The sequence below is a fragment of the Salvelinus fontinalis genome, chromosome 2, assembly GCF_029448725.1.
Source record: "Salvelinus fontinalis isolate EN_2023a chromosome 2, ASM2944872v1, whole genome shotgun sequence".
Classification (NCBI taxonomy): Eukaryota; Metazoa; Chordata; class Actinopteri; order Salmoniformes; family Salmonidae; genus Salvelinus; species Salvelinus fontinalis.
Window position 1 is genome coordinate 4,861,349 of NC_074666.1, and position 13,103 is coordinate 4,874,451.

Genomic DNA, 13,103 nt, shown 5'->3' on the forward strand with positions numbered 1-13,103 from the left:
TACCAACATTACGACCAGGAATACGACTTTCCCGAAGCGGATACTCTGTTTGGACCACCACCCAGGACAATGGATCTATTCCCAGAAGCCGACCCAAGACAATGGCGGGGCGGACGGAGTGGCCTCCTGGTCAGGTTCCGTAGACGTGCACATCGCCCACCGCTCCCTACTACTCGCCAATGTCCAGTCTCTTGACAACAAAGTAGACGAAATTCGAGCAAGGGTTGCCTTCCAGAGAGACATCAGAGATTGAAACATTCTCTGTTTCACGGAAACATGGCTCTCTCGGGATATGTCGTCGGAATCGGTTCAGCCACCGGGCTTCTCCATGCATTGGGCCGATAGAAATAAACACCTAACTGGGTAGGTATCTAACGTCATAACTTTTATGACCTATGCCGTGTTCAAGACAACTGGGAACCCCCACCCCAAAAAAAGAGGTCTAACTGGGAAAAAACATTTTGAATGTGATCCTAATTCCAAGTTGGAAACTCAAGCATCTTTCTTGAGCGCCGACTTCCCGACAGTGAAGAGGCGACTCCGGGATGCTGGCCTTCTAAGCAGAGTTCCTCCGTCCAGTGTCTGTGTTCTTTTGCCCATCTTAATCTTTTCTATTTATTGGCCAGTCTAAGATATGGCTTTTTCTTTGCAACTCTGCCTAGAAGGCCAGCATCCCGGAGTCACATCTTCACTGTTGACATTGAGACTGGTGTTTTGCGGGTACTATTTAATGAAGCTGCCAGTTGAGGACTTGGGAGGCATCTGTTTCTCAAACTAGACACTCAAATGTACTTGTCCACTTGCTCAGTTGTGCACCGAGGCCTCCCACTCCTCTTTCTATTCTGGTTAGGGCCAGTTTGTGCTGTTCTGTGAAGGGAGTAGTACACAGCGTTGTACGTGATCTTCAGTTTATTGGCAATTTCTCGCATGGAATAGCCTTCATTTCTCAGAACAAGAATAGACTGATGAGTTTCAGAAGAAAGTTATTTGTTTCTGGCCATTTTGAGGTTGTAATCGAAGCCACAAATGCTGATGCTCCAGATACCTATTAGTCTAAAGGCCAGTTTTATTGCTTCTTTAATCAGAACAAGTTTTCAGGTGTGCTAACATAATTGTGAAAGGGTTTTCTAATGATCAATTAGCCTTTTAAAATTATAAACTTGGATTAGCTAACACAACAGTAAAATCTGCTGTTTCCAGCTAAAATCGTCATTTACAACATTATCAATTATCGACTTCCTCACCAAAAATACAACATTGTTACCATTTATTGTTTTACATTAATTCAGACAGTTTTGAAGCAGAAATGTGGTTCAGCAGATGTCACCTGGGTAATATTTTAAAATGTTATGGCAGCCCATTGTAGCTAGACTTTTATCTATCCCATTACCCTTTGCGAGATATGAGACAATGGCATATAACCCATTTTAGCATGGACTTTGCCATTGAGGGCGTCCGCCATTTTAAAGTAGTCAACCGGGTTCCTATGAGTTGGGAGCAATCAGCTGAAGAAGAAAAATGGACTACTTTAAAATGGAGATGGCCTCAATGGCGCTGGCAATGCTGTCAGACACCATAAAGGCACAGAATACAAAGATGAGTCCTCTATCTATCTCTATGGCCGGTTGTTCACACGCTATCTGCCCCCTCCCGCTTGCCTTTCATCTTTAAAGGACATGCCGGTCACATGTCGATCTTGTTAATATGATAGACAATCTTTGGCTAGCCAATTTTTTAAAATCCATCCTTCCTCCTTCACTTAAGACAATTGACCAAATAATGAATTTCTACTTTTACCAAGGATTTTTGACTGCTTCATTGAATTTTTAGGCTGCTTCATTGAATATAATGCATCTTCCTTTCTTACCGATGGAACAGTCATAGACCTGTCTTACCGATGGAACAGTCATAGACCTGTCTTACCGATGGAACAGTCATAGACCTGTCTTACCGATGGAACAGTCATAGACCTGTCTTACCGATGGAACAGTCATAGACCTGTCTTACCGATGGAACAGTCATAGACCTGTCTTACCGATGGAACAGTCATAGACCTGTCTTACCGATGGAACAGTCATAGACCTTTCTTACCGTTGGAACAGTCATAGACCTTTCTTACCGATGGAACAGTCATAGACCTGTCTTACCGATGGAACAGTCATAGACCTGTCTTACCGATGGAACAGTCATAGACCTGTCTTAGCGATGGAACAGTCATAGACCTGTCTTAGCGATGGAACAGTCATAGACCTGTCTTAGCGATGGAACAGTCATAGACCTGTCTTAGCGATGGAACAGTCATAGACCTGTCTTACCGATGGAACAGTCATAGACCTGTCTTACCGATGGAACAGTCATAGACCTGTCTTACGGATGGAACAGTCATAGACCTGTCTTAGCGATGGAACAGTCATAGACCTTTCTTAGCGATGGAACAGTCATAGACCTGTCTTAGCGATGGAACAGTCATAGACCTGTCTTAGCGATGGAACAGTCATAGACCTGTCTTAGCGATGGAACAGTCATAGACCTGTCTTACCGATGGAACAGTCATAGACCTTTCTTAGCGATGGAACAGTCATAGACCTTTCTTAGCGATGGAACAGTCATAGACCTTTCTTACCGATGGAACAGTCATAGACCTGTCTTACCGATGGAACAGTCATAGACCTTTCTTACCGATGGAACAGTCATAGACCTGTCTTACCGATGGAACAGTCATAGACCTGTCTTACCGATGGAACAGTCATAGACCTGTCTTACGGATGGAACAGTCATAGACCTGTCTTACCGATGGAACAGTCATAGACCTGTCTTACCGATGGAACAGTCATAGACCTTTCTTACCGATGGAACAGTCATAGACCTGTCTTACCGATGGAACAGTCATAGACCTGTCTTACCGATGGAACAGTCATAGACCTGTCTTACCGATGGAACAGTCATAGACCTTTCTTACCGATGGAACAGTCATAGACCTGTCTTACCGATGGAACAGTCATAGACCTGTCTTAGCGATGGAACAGTCATAGACCTGTCTTAGCGATGGAACAGTCATAGACCTGTCTTAGCGATGGAACAGTCATAGACCTGTCTTAGCGATGGAACAGTCATAGACTAAAAAGTCTATCTTCTCACCAAAGTAAAAGTATTGTAAACAATTATGAATAAAAACATAATCAATACAGAAAAGTCAGAGTACTAATTATTGTATAGACTTTTATTTATGAACATAAATAGTAGAGAAACTTCAAGAACATATATTTAAATACATCTGCATTAACAGTTTGTAATAATAATAATATAATTGATTTTGTATTAATGACAATTCATCCATTATATCTTCTGAACAAGGAAGATACCTTGTGGTTATTGGTATTCTGCTTGTTCTATTTCTTAATTGTTCTTCCTGTCTGTGAGAAAATGTTTGTACTCAGGGCACCATTGGGACTGAGACCTTGGTCTCAATTAGGATACCCTGAATAAATTCAAGTTAATCAAAATAAATAAAATTAGGATGAGTTTTTAATGTTCTCTTTTGATGCATCATGCTCCATGATACTTCATATCAGAGACTGTTATCTGTCCAAGGGTAATGGTCATGGGTTGGATGGTGGGGACGATGTCACATATCTGTTTCAGATGGTTTTAGTCCTGTTTCAGGTTATGTTACTCCTGAGGTTCATAGGACCTTAGTTTCTCCTTCAGATTTTCAGGAATGTCTTCCACGTTCCCTGGAAGGTATGACCTCATTACTATCATAATATACCATGTGTATCATGTTTAGTATAGTAGTATACAGTGAATTCGAAAAGTATTCAGACCCCTTGACTTTTTCCACATTTTAATTTACGTTACAGCCTTATTCTAAATGGATTAAATCATTTGTTTTCCTCATCAATCTACACACTATACACAATAGTGACAAAATGAAAACAGGTTTTTATAAACATGTTCAAATTTATTTAAAAAAATGTAAAACAAAATACCTTATTTACATAAGTATTCAGTTCCTATTAGACTTGAAATGGAGCTCAGGTGCAGCCTATTTCCATTGGTGATGATGTTTCTCCATGATTGTTTATTTAACTAGGCACGTCAGTTAAGAACAAATTCTTATTTCAATGACGGCCCAGGAACAGTGCGTTAACTGCCTTGTTCAGGGGCAGAATAACAGATTTGTACCTTGTCGGCTCGGTGATTTGAACTTGTAACCTTTCGGTTACTAGTCCAACGCTCTAACCACTAGGCTACCTGCCAGTGGATTAGAGTCCACCTGTGGTCAATTCAATTGATTGTACATGATTTGGAAAGGCACATACATGTCTCTTTAAGGTCCCAAAGTTGACAGTGCATGTCAGAGCAAAAACCGACCCATGAGTTCGAAGGAAATGTCGGTAGAGCTCGGAGACAGGATTGTGTCGAGGCACAGATCTGGGGAAGGGTACCAACACATTTCTGCAGCATTGAAGGTCCCCAAGAACACAGTGGAATCCATCATTCTTGAATAGAAGAAGTTTGGAACCATCAAGACTTCCTAGAGTTGGCCGCACAGCCAAACTGAGCAATCAGGTGAGAAGGGCCTTGGTCAGGGAGGTGACCAAGATCCCGATGGTCACTCTGACAGAGTTCCAGAGTTCCTCTGTGGAGATGGGAGAACCTTCCATAAGGGCAACCATCTCTGCAGCACTCCACCAATCAGGCCTTTATGGTACAGTGGCCAGACGGAAACCACTCCTCAGTAAAAGGCACATGACAGCCCACTTGGAGTTTCCCAAAAGGCACCTAAAGGCTCTGACCATGAGAAACAAGATTCTCTGGTCTGATGAAACCAAGATTGAACTCTTTGGCCTGAATGCAAAGCGTCACGTCTGGAGGTAACCTGGTACCATCCCTACTGTGAAGCACGGTGATGGCAGCATCAATCTGTGGGGATGTTTTTCAGCGGCGGGACTGGGAGCCTAGTCAGGATCAGGGCAAAGATGAACGGAGCAAAGTACAGAGAGATCCTTGATGAAAACCTGCTCCAGAGCGCTCATGACCTCAGACTTGGGCGAAGGTTCACCTTCCCACAGGACAATGACCCTAATCACACAACCAAGATAACGCAGGAGTGGCTTCGTCTCTGAATGTCCTTGAGTGGTCCAGCCAGAGCACAGACTTGAACCCGATCGAACAGCTCTGGAGAGACCTGAAAATATTAGTGCAGCATCTGCCCCCATCCAACCTGACAGAGTTTAAGAGGATCTACAGAGATAGAATGGGAGAAACTCCCCAAATACAGGTGTGTCAAGCTTGTAGCATCATACCCAAGAAGACTCCAGGCTGTAATCCCTGCCAAAGGTGCTTCAACAAAGTACTGAGTAAAGGGTCTGAATACTTGTGTAAATGTGATTCTTGTTATTCCTGTGATTTCTAAATTCCTGTTTTTGCTTTGTCATTATGGGGTATTGTGTGTAGATTGATGAGAGAAAAAAAAACTATTTAATCCATTTTAGAATAAGGCTGTAACGTAACAAAATGTGGAAAAAGGTCAAGGGGTCTGAATACTTTCCGAATGCACTGTATAACCTTTCATACATTTGCAACATGCTAGCAAACTTCCAACACCATGTAATTCCAAAAACAATATCATTCATTTAATCATTTTTTATAAATAATATACATGTTTGATTTATCTAGCTGTTTTTAATCTCCTCCACAGCAATCTTCCTCAATGCCTTTACAAAACACTTACAGAAACCATCAATATTTTATTTACCATTTAGCTGTTAAGATGTGATGTGATCTTTTCTTTCCGGATGTTTCTGGATGGAATCTGAAGAACAAGACAGAGCAAAAACATACATTAGTCCAGTGTAGTTACATTTCTTAAAAACATACATTAGTCCAGTGTAGTTACATTTCTTAAAAACATACATTAGTCCAGTGTAGTTACATTTCTTAAAAACATACATTAGTCCAGTGTAGTTACATTTCTTAAAAACATACATTAGTCCAGTGTAGTTACATTTCTTAAAAACATACATTAGTCCAGTGTAGTTACATTTCTTAAAAACATACATTAGTCCAGTGTAGTTACATTTCTTAAAAACATACATTAGTCCAGTGTAGTTACATTTCTTAAAAACATACATTAGTCCAGTGTAGAAAATGAGTCCAGGGCCGCCCCCAGGTGGTGAAGGTAGGAAACAACACCTCCACTTCGCTGATCCTCAACACTGGGGCCCCACAAGGGTGCGTTCTGAGCCCTCTCCTGTACTCCCTGTTCACCCATGATTGAGTGGCCATGCACGCCTCCAACTCAATCATCAAGTTTGCAGACAACACAACAGTGGTGGGCTTTACCAACAATGACGAGACGGCCTACATGGAGGAGGTGAGGGCTCTGGGAGTGTGGTGCCAGCACAACAACCTCTCCCTTAATGTGAGCAAGACAAAGGAGCTGATCGTGGACTACAGGAAAAAGCAGGCCAAACAGGCCCCCATTATCATCGACGGGGCTGTAGTGGAGCAGGTTGAGAGCTTCATGTTCCTTGGTGTCCATATCATCAACAAACTAACATGGTCCAAGCACACCAAGACAATCGTGAAGAGGGCACGACAAAACCTTATCCCCCTCAGGAGACTGAAAAGATTTGGCATGGGTCCCCAGATCCTCAAATGGTTCTACAGCTGCAACATCGAGAGCATCCTGACCGGTTGCATCACCGCCTGGTATGGCAACGGCTCTGCATCTGACCGTAAGGCGCTACAGAGGGTAGTGCGAACGGCCCAGTACATCACTGGGGCCAAGCTTCCTGCCATCCGGGATCTATATAATAAGCGGTGTCCGAGGAAACCCCATAAAATTGTCAGAGACTCCAGTCACCCAAGTTATAGACTGTTTTCTCTGCTACCGTGCGGCAAGCGGTACCGGAGCGCTACGTATAGGACCAAAAGGCTCCTCATCAGCTTTTACCCCCAAGCAATTAGGCTGCTGAACAATTCATAAATATCGCCACTGGACAATTTACATTGACACCCCCCCCCCCCCCTCTGGTACACTGCTGCTACTCGCTGTTTGTTTGTTACCTATGCATAGTCACTTCACCCTCGCCTACATGTACAGATTACCTCAACTAGCCTGTACCCACGCACACTGACTCGGTACCAGTACCCCCTGTATATACCCTGCACACTGACTCGGTACCGGTGCCCCCTGTATATAGCCTCCACATTGACTCTGTACTGGTACCCCCTGTATATAGCCTCCACATTGACTCTGTACTGGTACCCCCTGTATTTAGCCTCCACATTGACTCTGTACTGTAATACCCTGTATATAGCCTCCACATTGACTCTGTACCGGTACCCCCTGTATATAGCCTCCACATTGACTCTGTACTGGTACCCCCTGTATATAGCCTCCTCATTGACTCTGTACCGTAACACCCTGTATATAGCCTCCACATTGACTCTGTACCGGTACCCCCTGTATATAGCCTCCACATTGACTCTGTACTGGTACCCCCTGTATATAGCCTCCACATTGACTCTGTACCGGTACCCCCTGTATATAGCCTCCACATTGACTCTGTACCGGTACCCCCTGTATATAGTCTCCACATTGACTCTGTACCGGTACCCCCTGTATATAACCTCCACATTGACTCTGTACCGTAACACCCTGTATATAGCCTCCACATTGACTCTGTACCGTAATACCCTGTATATAGCCTCCACATTGACTCTGTACTGGTACCCCCTGTATATAGCCTCCACATTGACTCTGTACCGGTACCCCCTGTATATAGCCTCCACATTGACTCTGTACCGTAACACCCTGTATATAGCCTCCACATTGACTCTGTACCGGTAGCCCCTGTATATAGCCTCCACATTGACTCTGTACCGTAACACCCTGTATATAGCCTCCACATTGACTCTGTACCGGTACCCCCTGTATATAACCTCCACATTGACTCTGTACCGGTACCCCCTGTATATAGCCTCCACATTGACTCTGTACCGGTACCCCCTGTATATAGCCTCCACATTGACTCTGTACCGGCACCCCCTGTATATAGCCTCCACATTGACTCTGTACCGGTACCCCCTGTATATAGCCTCCACATTGACTCTGTACCGTAACACCCTGTATATAGCCTCCACACTGACTCTGTACCGGTGCCCCTGTATATAGCCTCCACACTGACTCGGTACCAGTACCCCCTGTATATAGCCTACACACTGACTCGGTACCGGTGCCCCCTGTATATAGCCTCCACATTGACTCTGTACCGTAGTACCCTGTATATAGCCTCCACATTGACTCTGTACCGGTACCCCCTGTATATAGCCTCCACATTGACTCTGTACCAGTACCCCCTGTATATAGCCTCCACATTGACTCTGTACCAGTACCCCCTGTATATAGCCTCCACATTGACTCTGTACCGGTACCCCCTGTATATAGCCTCCACATTGACTCTGTACCGGTACCCCCTGTATATAGCCTCCACATTGACTCTGTACTGGTACCCCCTGTATATAGCCTCCTCATTGACTCTGTACCGTAACACCCTGTATATAGCCTCCACATTGACTCTGTACCGGTACCCCCTGTATATAGCCTCCACATTGACTCTGTACTGGTACCCCCTGTATATAGCCTCCACATTGACTCTGTACCGGTACCCCCTGTATATAGCCTCAACATTGACTCTGTACCGGTACCCCCTGTATATAGTCTCCACATTGACTCTGTACCGGTACCCCCTGTATATAACCTCCACATTGACTCTGTACCGTAACACCCTGTATATAGCCTCCACATTGACTCTGTACCGTAACACCCTGTATATAGCCTCCACACTGACTCTGTACCGGTACCCCCTGTATATAGTCTCCACATTGACTCTGTACCGGTACCCCCTGTATATAGCCTCCACACTGACTCGGTACCCCCTGTATATAACCTCCACATTGACTCTGTACCAGTACCCCCTGTATATAGCCTCCAAATTGACTCTGTACCGGTACCCCCTGTATATAGCCTCCACATTGACTCTGTACCGGTACCCCCTGTATATAGCCTCCACATTGACTCTATACCGGTACCCCCTGTATATAGCCTCCACATTGACTCTGTACCGGTACCCCCTGTATATAGCCTCCAATTTGACTCTGTTCCAGTACCCCCTGTATATAGCCTACACATTGACTCTGTACCGGTACCCCCTGTATATAGCCTCCACATTGACTCTGTACCGGTACCCCCTGTATATAGCCTCCACATTGACTCTGTACCGTAACACCCTGTATATAGCCTCCACATTGACTCTGTACCGGTAGCCCCTGTATATAGCCTCCACATTGACTCTGTACCGTAACACCCTGTATATAGCCTCCACATTGACTCTGTACCGGTACCCCCTGTATATAACCTCCACATTGACTCTGTACCGGTACCCCCTGTATATAGCCTCCACATTGACTCTGTACCGGTACCCCCTGTATATAGCCTCCACATTGACTCTGTACCGGCACCCCCTGTATATAGCCTCCACATTGACTCTGTACCGGTACCCCCTGTATATAGCCTCCACATTGACTCTGTACCGTAACACCCTGTATATAGCCTCCACACTGACTCTGTACCGGTGCCCCTGTATATAGCCTCCACACTGACTCGGTACCAGTACCCCCTGTATATAGCCTACACACTGACTCGGTACCGGTGCCCCCTGTATATAGCCTCCACATTGACTCTGTACCGTAGTACCCTGTATATAGCCTCCACATTGACTCTGTACCGGTACCCCCTGTATATAGCCTCCACATTGACTCTGTACCAGTACCCCCTGTATATAGCCTCCACATTGACTCTGTACCAGTACCCCCTGTATATAGCCTCCACATTGACTCTGTACCGGTACCCCCTGTATATAGCCTCCACATTGACTCTGTACCGGTACCCCCTGTATATAGCCTCCACATTGACTCTGTACTGGTACACCCTGTATATAGTCTCCACATTGACTCTGTACCAGTACCCCCTGTAAATAGCCTCCACATTGACTCTGTACCGTAATACCCTGTATATAGCCCCCACATTGACTCTGTACCGGTACCCCCTGTAAATAGCCTCCACATTGACTCTGTACCGTAATACCCTGTATATAGCCTCCACATTGACTCTGTATCGGTACCCCCTGTATATAGCCTCCACATTGACTCTGTACTGGTACCCCCTGTATATAGCCTCCACATTGACTCGGTACCAGTGCCCCCTGTATATAGCCTCCACATTGACTCTGTACCGGTACCCCCTGTATATAGCCTCCACATTGACTCTGTACCGTAATACCTTGTATATAGCCTCCACATTGACTCTGTACCGTAATACCCTGTATATAGCCTCCACATTGACTCTGTACCGTAATACCCTGTATATAGCCTCCACATTGACTCTGTACCGGTACCCCCTGTATATAGCCTCCACATTGACTCTGTACCGGTAGTCCCGGTATATAGCCTCCACATTGACTCTGTACCGGTACCCCCTGTATATAGCCTCCACATTGACTCTGCACCGGTACCCCCTGTATATAGCCTCCACATTGACTCTGTACCGGTACCCCCTGTATATAGCCTCCACATTGACTCTGTACCGGTACCCCCTGTATATAGCCTCCACATTGACTCTGCACCGGTACCCCCTGTATATAGCCTCCACATTGACTCTGTACCGGTACCCCCTGTATATAGCCTCCACATTGACTCTGTACCGGTACCCCCTGTATATAACCTCCACACTGACTCGGTACCGGTGCCCCTGTATATAACCTCCACATTGACTCTGTACCGTAACACCCTGTATATAGCCTCCACATTGACTCTGTACCGGTACCCCCTGTATATAACCTCCACATTGACTCTGTACCGTAACACCCTGTATATAGCCTCCACATTGACTCTGTACCGTAGCACCCTGTATATAGCCTCGTTATTGTTATTCTTATTGTGTTTCTTTTTATTATTACTTTTTATGTGAGCCTACTTGGTAAATACTTTCTTCTTCTTGAACTGCACTGTTGGTTAAGGGCTCGTCAGGAAGCATTTCACAGTAAAGTCTACACTTGTATTCGACGCATGTGACAAATAGTTTGATTTGATTTACTGTATTCTATTCTACTTTATTTTTGTCAATTCCACTCCGACATTGCTCGTCCTAATATTTATTTTCTTAATCTGTCCTTAATTAAATTTGTGTGTATTATTGTGAATTGTTAGATACTACTGCACTGTTTGAGCTGGGAACACAAGCATTTCGCTATACCGTAATAACATCTGCTAAACGTGTGTGTGTGTGTCACGACTTCCGCCGAAGTCGGTTCCTCTCCTTGTTCGGGCGGCGTTCGGCGGTCGACGTCACCGGTCTTCTAGCCATAGCCGATCCATCTTTCATTTTCCATTTGTTTTGTCTTGTTTTCCCACACACCTGGTTTACATTTCCCTCATTACTTGTCGTGTATTTAATGTTCCCCCCCATGTCTGTGTGTGAAATTGTTTATTATTTTGTGTATGCGCACGTTAGACTGGTTGCGCTGGGTTATGTTACCCGTATTGACAACCTGTGTTTAGTGTTCTTAGTGCTGTGTGTTTTCATTCGCCTAAATAAAAGGCTCCGTTTGCCCAAATTCTCCTGCGCCTGACTCCCTTACAGCCAGTTACCTAACAATGTGACAATTACAATTTGATTTGATCTGACTGGTAATCAGATGGACTGTGTGATTGATAAAATGTTCCACTGGTAAACTCCTAGACTACAGATTCAGAGACATAGGTGTGTTAGGGTCAGAGGTGTTAGGGTCAAGATATCGTAGGGTAAGAGGTGTGGTAGGGTCAGAGGTGTGGTAGGGTCAGAGGTGTTAGGGTCAAGGTGTCGTAGGGTAAGAGGTGTGGTAGGGTCAGAGGTGTGGTAGAGTCAGAGGTGTGGTAGGGTCAGAGGTGTGGTAGGGTCAGAGGTGTGGTAGAGTCAGAGGTGTGGTTAGAGTCAGAGGTGTGGTAGAGTCAGAGGCGTGGTAGAGTCAGAGGCGTGGTTAGAGTCAGAGGTGTGGTTAGAGTCAGAGGTGTGGTAGGGTCAGAGGTGTGGTAGAGTCAGAGGTGTGGTTAGAGTCAGAGGTGTGGTAGGGTCAGAGGTGTGGTTAGAGTCAGAGGTGTGGTAGGGTCAGAGGTGTGGTAGGGTCAGAGGTGTGGTAGGGTCAGAGGTGTGGTAGGGTCAGAGGTGTGGTAGAGTCAGAGGTGTGGTAGAGTCAGAGGTGTGGTAGAGTCAGAGGTGTGTTTAGAGTCAGAGGTGTGGTAGGGTCAGATGTGTGGTAGGGTCAGAGGTGTGGTAGAGTCAGAGGTGTGGTAGAGTCAGAGTTGTGGTAGGGTCAGATGTGTGGTAGGGTCAGAGGTGTGGTAGAGTCAGAGGTGTGGTTAGAGTCAGAGGTGTGGTAGAGTCAGAGGTGTGGTAGGGTCAGAGGTGTGGTAGGGTCAGAGGTGTGGTAGAGTCAGAGTCAGAGGTGTGGTAGGGTCAGAGGTGTGGTTAGAGTCAGAGGTGTGGTTAGAGTCAGAGGTGTGGTAGGGTCAGAGGTGTGGTAGGGTTAGAGGTGTGGTAGGGTCAGAGGTGTGTTTAGAGTCAGAGGTGTGGTTAGAGTCAGAGGTGTGGTTAGAGTCAGAGGTGTGGTTAGAGTCAGAGGTGTGGTAGGGTCAGAGGTGTGGTAGGGTCAGAGGTGTGGTTAGAGTCAGAGGTGTGGTTAGAGTCAGAGGTGTGGTAGAGTAAGAGGTGTGGTAGGGTCAGAGGTGTGGTAGAGTCAGAGGTGTGGTAGAGTCAGAGGTGTGGTAGAGTCAGAGGTGTGGTAGAGTCAGAGGTGTGGTAGAGTCAGAGGTGTGTTTAGAGTCAGATGTGTGGTAGGGTCAGAGGTGTGGTAGAGTCAGAGGTGTGTTTAGAGACAGAGGTGTGGTTAGAGTCAGAGGTGTGGTTAGAGTCAGAGGTGTGGTAGAGTCAGAGGTGTGGTAGAGTCAGAGGTGTGGTAGAGTCAGAGGTGTGGTAGAGTCAGAGGTGTGTTTAGAGT

At 45.6% G+C, this 13,103-nt stretch overlaps 1 protein-coding gene and 1 long non-coding RNA gene across 2 annotated transcripts in view; one reads left to right on the forward strand and one right to left on the reverse strand.

Moving 5' to 3' along the window:
- Positions 1-3,202: 3,202 nt before the first annotated feature.
- skor2 (SKI family transcriptional corepressor 2) overlaps positions 3,203-13,103 on the reverse strand; it is a 40,857-nt gene continuing 30,956 nt past the window's right edge. Inside the window, exons 5-6 of the mRNA XM_055861325.1 lie at positions 5,762-5,818; positions 3,203-3,734 (exon numbers count right to left, since the gene is read on the reverse strand). Of these exons, the coding sequence (XP_055717300.1) occupies positions 5,772-5,818 (47 nt within the window). The 3' untranslated portion in view covers positions 3,203-3,734; positions 5,762-5,771. The remainder of the gene's footprint in view (positions 3,735-5,761; positions 5,819-13,103) is intronic.
- LOC129810720 (uncharacterized) lies at positions 12,160-12,422 on the forward strand. The gene is made up of 3 exons (XR_008752776.1): positions 12,160-12,203; positions 12,255-12,322; positions 12,386-12,422. It is a non-coding gene; the product is annotated as an uncharacterized LOC129810720 (long non-coding RNA).